This window comes from Gamsiella multidivaricata (assembly GCF_025024155.1).
Source record: "Gamsiella multidivaricata strain RSA 2152 chromosome Unknown BC939scaffold_148, whole genome shotgun sequence".
NCBI lineage: Eukaryota > Fungi > Mortierellomycota > Mortierellomycetes > Mortierellales > Mortierellaceae > Gamsiella > Gamsiella multidivaricata.
This window is the reverse complement of record NW_026251856.1, coordinates 27,713-37,297: the sequence shown is the minus strand read 5'-3', so window position 1 is coordinate 37,297 and position 9,585 is coordinate 27,713. Positions and strand designations below refer to the sequence as shown.

The 9,585-nt window shown below is 49.3% G+C and overlaps 3 protein-coding genes across 3 annotated transcripts; 1 reads left to right on the top strand and 2 right to left on the bottom strand.

Annotated features, from left to right (window-relative positions):
• Positions 1 to 3,190, bottom strand: BC939DRAFT_470737 (uncharacterized protein; the record flags this gene model as incomplete). The annotated part of the gene is made up of 4 exons (XM_051558152.1): positions 2,961 to 3,190; positions 2,555 to 2,854; positions 1,093 to 2,465; positions 1 to 966 (listed from the first exon to the last, which is right to left on the bottom strand). Coding segments are annotated over exons 1-4 (2,674 nt in total), but the record flags the coding sequence as incomplete, so codon positions are not given.
• A 311-nt stretch (positions 3,191 to 3,501) lies between these two features.
• Positions 3,502 to 6,925, bottom strand: BC939DRAFT_497726 (uncharacterized protein). The gene is made up of 2 exons (XM_051559741.1): positions 6,594 to 6,925; positions 3,502 to 6,488 (listed from the first exon to the last, which is right to left on the bottom strand). The coding sequence occupies exons 1-2, from the start codon at positions 6,815 to 6,817 to the stop codon at positions 3,566 to 3,568; spliced, it is 3,147 nt and encodes a 1,048-aa protein (XP_051406089.1). The 5' UTR covers positions 6,818 to 6,925; the 3' UTR covers positions 3,502 to 3,565.
• A 445-nt stretch (positions 6,926 to 7,370) lies between these two features.
• BC939DRAFT_67431 (kinase-like domain-containing protein) lies at positions 7,371 to 9,382 on the top strand. The gene is made up of 3 exons (XM_051561822.1): positions 7,371 to 8,961; positions 9,051 to 9,168; positions 9,276 to 9,382. Exons 1-3 carry the CDS (start codon positions 7,751 to 7,753, stop codon positions 9,333 to 9,335), a joined length of 1,389 nt encoding a protein of 462 aa, XP_051406088.1. The 5' UTR covers positions 7,371 to 7,750; the 3' UTR covers positions 9,336 to 9,382.
• The last annotated feature ends 203 nt before the right edge of the window (positions 9,383 to 9,585 follow it).

The window sequence follows — 9,585 nt, the reverse complement described above, 5'->3', positions numbered from 1 at the left end:
AGGTGGGAGTGAGCTCGAACGGAGGCAGAATCTTCTCGATTGCCTTCAATGCCTTGTGGGTGTAGGCATCGTTACCGTCGCATGACAAAGAACCGATACCAGTGTTCGACTTCAGTGCCTCCGCCAACAGCACCATGCCATCTTCTCCAAACCGGTTATGGTCCACGGACAACGCCCGAAGCGTGTCATTCTCCGCGAGTGCTAAGAAGGCCAGCGACACCTGTCGTCCGAATCCACCGGTCGAACGACCGATTGCCACAACGTTCTTGAGTGCATTGGCAGGCGCTGTGCTGCTGTCTGTCTGTTCCTGAACTTGCTGCTTGATTTCTGTACCGGAGATATTCATCGTGACCAGAGTCTTGTTCCTGGACAGCACGCGTCCGAGGCCGAGACAAGTTTCGTCAGATGCATCCTCAGGCCTGATCCTGGCGTTTGCTTCCCCGTAGGTTAGACCCTCCAGTTCTGCTGCCTGGCTCTCGCGCTTAATCAGCATGCCTTTAATGTTGAACTCATTCAAACAAGTGGCTTCCTCCAATGGCTCGAGTACCCGCCGCAAGGCAGCGTCCCGGATGATAAGGTCTTGCATCTTGATACTGAACGGTGTCCCATCAACCCTCCTTCCATCCTCAGCGAGAACTTGAATCCAACCCAAAAGCGATGCTTCCGAGTCAAAGAGCGGGTTTTGACTGACATCAAGCGTAAACTTGGTGTTCTTGTTCACCGCGCAGAGAGTCTTGAATAACGGCACAACGCTAGTCCAGTCAAGCTGGCAGCGTGTCAAAGCGAGTGTCATTAGCTCTCCATGGGTGGACACAAATGAGTTCAAAACAGCGATCGTGGCGTGATTGACAGGGGTATTAGAGAGGTCTAATACAGCGAGGCCTTGATTTTTTGCCAGTGGCGTGTCTACCCATTGCCGCCAGCTGTTATCGACTCTCTTTTTGGTTGTATGCAACAGAGTATCAGCTAGAGCGTTGTATGGAGGCAGAGGAGTTTGATGAGCAGGTAGGTCAATAATCTCCGTCTGAAGAAATTGGTCCTGAACCGAAGAAAGGCATGATTGTGCTAGGTATATTGGATCGCACTCCGCACCTGATTCTGCACCAGAATGTCGCCTTGGTATTGATAGTGCTCCTGCTGGAGCCATGGAAGTCATCGCGTCCGCCCCTTTCATGGACGTTTGTCCGTCAGTCAATGTCGGGTATATCTGCGCCGGCTGTTGTTGCAGCTGGTTTGGAGGTTGTCCGCTGGCCTGCAATACCGTCGTGTCAGGTACAAGATCGCGCATCTCCAGGACTGAGGTTCGACCGCTGGAGAACGTAGATGTATTGCTCGTCAAAGAGAAATGCGACTCGATCGGAGTTGGCGTCATGATGTTTTCATAATAATGATCCTTGCAAACCCATTTCGAATATCCATCGTTGTCGAAGGTTCGATACAGGTCCCCGAGCGCGCGATCACTGCTGGGAATGTATAGTTGTCGCTCCAGCTGTCTCATGTCTGCGCTATGAGAAAAATCGAATGTCTCCGCTTCAGTCTCGTCTCCGGATGCGTTGTCGAATTTTCTACTGGTTTCTTCTTGGTACTCCTCGATAAAATTAATCGCCTCATCCACCAAGGTGTCGATGTAGCTTGTTATCGGATCCTGCCCAGCGTGCGGCTCGTTAAGTCCTCCTGTCAATTCAGTTTGTCCTGGCGATGGTGCAGACTTGCCAAGGCGTCGGGACTGGCTTTTCATCACGCCAAGAGTCGATAAGACATATGTCCCATACGTTTTCAAGAACTGGTCCAGCTGCCTGAGATTGTATCCTTGGTGCTTGGCCAGATGCAGCTCATGCGATAGGCCGATACTCGAGGATTCGGCACTAGCTGTGTATTCGCACAAGAAATGTAGACGGAACTGCCTTCTTTGCCCGTCCTCCTGTGATCCTACCATGGGCAGAACAATAAACAATGGGTACTCGTGCATTTCGAATGTCCGATTCAGTACTGATAAAATGTGGCTCCTCATGATAACAAGGCGATCGATGGATTCCTGCTGTGCTTGGAGTACCTGTTGCTGCATCTCCGATAATATTTCTGGATGTATTTGGGTGCCGTCTAAGCGTTGGCTTTCCTGGATCGCCTGTCGCAAGCGCTGCATCTGTCCCAGCAGATTCTCCTGCTTTAAAGCTTCCGAGTCCCAACTTGCAAAGATCTCAGTGAGATTATCTCTGATGTTTGCTGCCTGCCTTGCTTGACCAGACATAATAGCTTCCAGTTGGGAGCCGTAGAGCCGATAGCAATCCGAAACAGACTGATGTACATTCGAATCCTGGTCTATGGAGTGGTTGCCGAGGAATTTGTCGAGGAAATCATAGCTGTTGACGGACGTCACTGATGGCGAGGAAGTTCCCACAGGAGCGCTCTCCATAACCACCTCCAAGACTACGCCCGGCTTATGTAAGATTCTCTTTGGCATTAGCCTACGATACCGGAGTAACAAGCGTTAGAACGCAATTCTGCTGCTCAGAACGGTGCGACAAATACAGCTTCTCTCGCCAGTAATACTTACACATGCCCATCTTTGTCCTCCAAGAGCGGTACTGTTCCTTCATTACTGGTTATGTACACAGCATCCTTGAATACCTGCTCGATATCCTCCATCAGGACGATGCGTTGCCCAATTGAAGCGTCAAAGTATGTCGGGATGGCAACAGCGTCAGGTCCAAGTTTTGAGTCGTGAGATGCGCGGACTCGAATCAGCTGCAAGTCCTTCTGGTATGTGCTGGATCCTAAAAGAGAGGATATCTCCAAGGTAGAATCAAGTTGCGATGCCAAGGCGGAAGCGAGAACATCGTCGCGAGCTCGGATGCTGCTAATTCAATATGCGGATTGGTGAGTATTCCTTCTTTCGCCGCCATTGACTGGTATCCGCGGGGGCGGATACCATACTTTTCTGTACCCTGTTTCTGACTTACCTCTCGATATCAGTGATATAGTCGCCGTGATCCATTGTACAGGCTTAACGTGTCTGATGTTGGATGAAATGGCCTAGGTCGTTCAAGCAGGACAGGAGCCGACGCAACCGCAACTGACTGGGAGAAGGAGACAGTGAAAAGGAACGGAAGAGAAGAGCTGTGTTTTTTTTGTGTTGTTTTTTTAGGGAGAGGACTGTGGTCATGCCGTTATGCGCAAAACATTGTGCGACATGTACCATTGGATGAGTGGCGACTATCTCTAATGATGGTCTTTTGGCTGGGTGTACCATCCAGACAATCGCTCAACACAGCACAAACCAGCGCCTCGAGCAGAGGATGGTCTTTTCATCCTTGCTCCATCGTTCTCCTTCGCTTCCTAGCTAACGAACCTATCCATTTGCTCTTCTTCACCTTTTCATGGCAAAAAATACCACATGTACAATACAGGTTCATACGTTTCCATATCAAGTTCACAAAGAGAGCAAGCTAAAAAAAAACCTCTTCGCTCGGGGTGCCGGCACAAACAACATGTGTAGGATACTTTTTCTTATAACGACAGTTCTTTTTTATTTTTATTTTTATTCGCTCACTCAAAGATGGTGGTATCATAAGCCTTCAATCGCCATATCCAATGCCTTCTTCTCAAAGGCTCCTATCAGCTGCCACAGCGTATCCGAATCCCTGAGCTTGGCGAGCTCCGTGCCCCTGAGATCTAGCATCTTCAGTATAATAGTGCTATTGTTGTTGTTGGTAACCCTGTCGACTAGGATCCTGAGCTGATCCAAAGAAAAGTTGGATCCGTTAAAACTCAGTGTCTCCAAAGCAGAGAAATCGATAGAGTTGATCACAGCCTTCCAATCCAAGGGTTTAAGAGCGAGGTGGTCAAGATGGATAACAGTCAGTGATTTCCACGCCATGAGTGCAGGGTCCTGTTGAGGTGGGGCTGAAACCATTTTGGTAATCCAAGCGACGTAATTACTTGAAAGCGTTTTCGATTTGCAAGAGCTGGTCACTTTGAATATGCCGAGCTCTGGAAAGTAGCGTCCTGAAGAGTGCACTATTGGGCTTTCGGTGGTTCCTGAATCAGTCAGACCATTGTGTACTGTCAACGAGCACAATTTTTCCTGATACCTAGAAAGCAGGCGCATCATCTTTTGATGATACAGATCATCTCCCTGAAGATGGAGGTAAAAACCAAGATATTGCTGAGATCCTGTCTTTGGAGGCATTGGGTGATCGATGACATTGCACATGCGCTCAAGCCCTTCATTTGTCAACATCGTTGGGTCTAGCGTCAGCGACGTGAGACGCGGGACCGTACTCTTGTCCATGCTGTCTAGTAGCTCGACAAGAGCGTCACTAAACGATTGATTTGTTTCCAGTCGCTGGATGGACGAGCCGTATTTGCGGAACACCTCCCAGAGATTGCTGGACTTGGCCACTGGCTCAGTTGCACGCATAGTGATATTGGTGGTTATATTGGGCGCATCGGAGCCGTTGAGGAAGGTGAGCGTTATGTGGGCAATGTCCTTGTCCTTGAAATCAGTATCCTCGGACAGTTCCAGTCTGCTCAGCGTACTCGAGCCGTTCGTCTTGATAATGGCTTTTCTTGTCGAGGTGATCAAGTCGATGATGGCAAGAGTCCGCCCGGGATGACATCCGATGTGGACCTCGGAAAGATGCGGACTCTGGTGTAGGATACTCTTCAGTAAATCATCCTCTGACTCTTGTGGTGTGTGAATCAGGTGCAGTCTTGTAAGGTCGCGTTGTTCAAGGAACTTCCTGTCGTCCAATAAAAGGTTCTTGAGCCGGGTAATCGTCATTCTGGTGGAGCCGACCTTGCCTTGAGAAACGTCAATGACTATCGTATGCTTCTGGCTGTCCAGAATCACCTTTCTGAGCCGCGGGAAAAGGTTGATCTTGCCTTTTATGAGGTCGAACAGGAGATATCGATTGCTAGATCTCAGCTTCAGTTCGATCAGTGAGGCGCAGCACTCCAGGACAATTTTGAAACCTGATTTGGCCGCCTCATCTTCAATGGGAAGCTCAGAGTCGATGGTGAGTGTTTCGAGCATCGGAGCATGTATTTTCGGGGAGCTGCCAATTCGGACGTAAAATTTGTCAATCATCCTAAGCGCCAGCCTTCTAGTATGACCGTTCGTCATGAGCTTTACAATGGGATCGAACCGGCAGCCTCTGTTGAGGACATCGCTTAGGGGCTTCTTGAGATATCTCCCATCCATGGTCAAACAAATAATATTCATCCGCTCGAGTGCGGCGGCAAATGATCGAAGGTCTCCGAAGGTCACGGCCCAGGCCATCGTTATCTCCAGTTCATGAATACCACTTGCCATGAGCATCGACTCGTAAAACTCCTTCGCGATGGTCTTGGAGGAAATGGTGATGACGACTCTGCCTCCCACCATGGACAATTTGCCGCCGTTGAGCCTCACAACTTCCCTCAGTCGCCTTTGAGATAAACTCTGGCAGTCGCCTCTATGATCGCTGCAAACCCACTTGACGTGTCCACCAGCAACAACGATCCGAGTAAGGTTTCCAAGGGCTCGCTTCTGATCATGATCCTTCAGGTACGATTCGAGTTGCCTCAGCTCGTGGCCTTTCAGAGGCTCCAACTTTTCAAGGTCGGCAACCGTGGCAATCTCGTCGTATGTGTCGCCCGTCAGTCGCTGTATCGAATTGATCGTGTTGCCCAGCAGCGTCCGCATTCCTTCCCCACCTTCCTCGATGGCCTTCTGTATCTGCTCAACCTGATCCGAGGCGTCGAGATGGGCTAAAGCTGGTGCAGCAATCGATAAGACGATGAACCCCAGCTTGATCAATTGCAGCATTGCCACAACGTACGGTCCGTACTTCTCAAAGAATTCAGTGGGTCGGGCCAGGTCGTATCCTTCATGCTTCGCAAAGTGTATGTCGTGTGAAACCCTGCTGTTGTTTTTCATGGTATGACTACCGCACTCGCACAGAAAATATAATCGGAATTGATGTGTAGCTGGGCTGGCGACTTTATCGCGAAAGCTTGGCGTTTTAGGAAGAACGACGAAAAGCCGAGGTATCGGATACTCATGGAGTTCATAAGTTTGCGTGAGGAGCACTCCCAAATTTCTATCGTTGTCGGCCGCACGAAGTAGCAGTTGACGTATGCCTTGTATGACCTCGTTCTGTTGGATGTTGTCGGTGTCCAGGCTCAAGTTGGCAAGATTTTTTAGTGTGACGATGTTGACCAAGTCCTGTCCTTTGAAGCTGGTGGCGGCCTGCAGTTCAGAAGTGGCACTCGTAGTCTGAACGACACAGCCGGCTGCCTCAAGAGGCCGGCGGATACCCACGTTGGCTGTGGCGGTGGTGGTTGGCTCGGCCGGGCTGGAGCTACTTGGGCGGGGAGCACAATCTGATGGCTTCGAGTATGTCTGCAAATGCGAAAAATTTGCAGTTTCTCTTCGTTGGTCTGCGCTCTGCAAAACGACGTTGAGTTCTACACCCGGATGATAGAGAATTCTCCACGGAGTAAGGCTATTGTGTCAACATGGAGACGTGGGTAAGTGAGTGTTCAAACGTCTCGCGCACACTCGATTCGCCTATTGCTAGTAAGCTTGTTTTCTGTTATCGGCAACCCACCGCTCGTCATCTTCGCCTCTCATGAATGGCACCATCACTCTACCGTCCGCAACGTAACGGATGCTGCTGCCACAGCCTTGCTCTATGTCCTCCCAGAAAATATACTTCTGGCGTTTTTTGTCTACGAGGGGGCGGATGGAGAACGTCTCGGATATAGACGGCGATCCTGGGGATGAACAAGGTCGGAACCATTGCAAATCTTCGTCCGTATCGGAGACCGTCATGTCTCGCCCTGGTACTGTTGGAGGTAAGTAGGAGGGCGAGAAGAGCGGAAGAATGAGGGAAAGAACACAAAATAGATGGGAAGAAAAGAAAACTCGGCGGTAGAAAAGAATTGTGGCGAGGGCATTGTTGCCTGCTTATTGGAGTGTGTGTGCGCTTTGTGCAACGATATTCATGCATATTGATCAGGTCTTTTCGACGGCGAAGTATCGTAAGCGTCGCCAAAGCCCGAGAGTTTCTAGACCGGGCTGGGCTGACAATTGTCGTGGTGCTCAAGGGTCCCATGGCGGAGCACTGGCTTCAGGTGCTGTATGCATACGTACAAATATACCTTATTTTCCCTTGGCTTTCGAAGTGTATAGCTGAGAAGCACAACGGAAGAGGGAATTTTGGAACGACCAACGCTCCCAGAGGCTGCTTGATCTACGATGACAGTATCTAATAGCAATACGGAATTACCAGCCAGGACAACTCATGAAGCCATTAGACAACAAGTGCGCATATTTATTTCCTCTGCACACTGCATCTTTCGATTACTGACCGTACAATTTCTCCCGTCGATATAAAAAGGTTCTCACAAATTGAATCCCCCTTCCTTTTCCGTGTTCACACACAAGCTTCTCTCTCCAACACATACGGACACTCACCACTCTTATACTGTCTCCACGCAGAAACCTGCACTCGCACATGCTCGTACACGTCCGCACAATAGGCATGTTATAGATGAAGCAAGTACAGTAATGTCGAGACACGCTGCAGAACTATACACCTGTCATGTTGAAATTGCCCCACTGGCATGTTTTATTTTATCATTCCTCTAATATCTCTTCGCTTGCACCACCCGGAATCTTCGGCACAATATCCCACCTCTTGAAGAGGCACACAAGCAACATGGCCGATTCAACAGCTATTGTTATACTACCATCTCAAATCTGATGGCAGGAATCACTGCTAGTGTCTTCCGCGTCAAGTTCAACAAGCGCATCTGTGGACGACTGGCCAGAAAGTGCCGTTGGGTTGAGCAACACCTAAAAAGCAGTGACCTGGGCTCTCCAGATGATCTTGCTCTGGAGGCACTCAGGGAGCTGCTCGAACAGTGTGCCAAGGATCTGAAGAAGTTCGCAGGCTCTGGGTTCCTTATGCGTATTATCAGAAGTGGTGGCATCCCTGAGATTTGCGAGATGCACATGGAGGAGCTGGATGACTGGATAGATAGAGTACAGAAGACGTCCCCCAAGACCAAGGACGATGCCGACTCTGACCTGGATGACGATGAGTTTGATCAAGACGACGCCATAAGATATGACATCGAAGTATCCAATAATCAGCACGACGCCAGGAAAGTATTTCTTTCTACCTTGGCACCTCCCAGACTTCAGGAACGAGCAATTGTGAACCCAGACCACCTCGGCCAGGACATAGAACTGGTCGGAACATTCTTGTTTGGCAACATCTACCGGGGAACGTACAAAGGAGATGCTGTTTATATCCGGGAGATAGGCAGCGATATCCACGAGGGATATATCAAGAACATCAAAGATGGCATCCTGCTGGCCCAGTGTCTCTCGGACTGCAGTAACCTCGTACGGATTTATGGCTTCTGCGGAGATCGAACAATTGTGACAGCCATGCCTGCCAACGGGCCCCTAAACGAGTACCCGGGCAAGCTGACTTCCCTTGAGAAGGTCACCATTGCACGCAAGGTTGCCGATGCACTGGTCTTTATGTACGATATCAAGGCAAACGCAAAACGTGTCGTGCACAGAGATATCAGAGCCGCCAATGTCTTGCTGACCGACAAGCTGGAGCCCATACTTACAGGGCTCGAGCTGTGCAAGGAGAAGAATAGTCTGGCTGGCGAACGTCCTGTCATGGGGGAAAGCATCAAGAGATGGTGGCCCCCTGAGAGGATACTGGGGTTTGGGATATCTCCAGGATCGGATGTGTACTCGTTTGGTGTTCTCATGTATGAGATCTCGACCGGCAAGGATCCAGAGCTTGACGCAGATCTTGTGGGGCTGGAGGGTAGCGGGATCTGTGCCGAATACACCGCACTGATGCAAAAGTATCTGCACCGATACTACAACGCGAGACCCAAGATAGATAAGGTATTCGAAGAGTTGTTATCCATAGAGACAAGTCTTAGGTAAAGAACCCATATTGAGTTGTCTCTATACATGTACCAATAAAAGAGAAGGGATTTCCGAACTGACCAAGAAGCATCGTTCGGTGCAGGGATATGCAGAACTTGATACGACCCCAAAGAAATGCGCTCAATCAAAGACGCGGTTTATCTAGGATCCGTTTAGCTTATATTGCACAGCCATCCCTCTCGTCAATGGACGCGCGTGTTGTAAGAAAAGCAATGGACGTCGTGTGTATCTCCGCTGACATACAGGAAACCAATTACAGTTAATATTAATTAGGGTGTTTTCAATTTTTTGCACGTACGCATTTTAGATACGCATTTATGTCCTCGGGCTGGTGTATTTCTGTCGTGCGCATTTTCAAAATTACTGAGTTTGAAACTCCCCTAATGTTCTGTCGAAGACTCGCCTCTGGACGATATGGATGTGTTCGTTGATTTCATAGGCTTGGGTTAAAACATAAAATACCAGTTCAATTGGATTGAATATGGGGCTGGGTCCTCATTTACGATCTCAAAATGGAGGAATTTTACGAGATTACACAGGTCTACAGAAAGGTATCGGAAAGCCTCTGATCAAGGATACACCTGGCACAGACTAATCTCGGACTTTATTTCTTACTG

Coding starts and splice junctions, on each gene's coding strand:
- BC939DRAFT_497726 (XM_051559741.1), bottom strand. CDS start 6,817: ATGACGGTCTCCGATACGGACGAAGATTTGCAATGGTTCCGACCTTGT. Junction 6,489..6,593: donor AGAGGCGAAGATGACGAGCG/GTGGGTTGCCGA, acceptor TTGACACAATAG/CCTTACTCCGTGGAGAATTC.
- BC939DRAFT_67431 (XM_051561822.1), top strand. CDS start 7,751: ATGGCAGGAATCACTGCTAGTGTCTTCCGCGTCAAGTTCAACAAGCGC. Junction 8,962..9,050: donor TCCATAGAGACAAGTCTTAG/GTAAAGAACCCA, acceptor CGTTCGGTGCAG/GGATATGCAGAACTTGATAC. Junction 9,169..9,275: donor CGTCAATGGACGCGCGTGTT/GTAAGAAAAGCA, acceptor TACGCATTTTAG/ATACGCATTTATGTCCTCGG.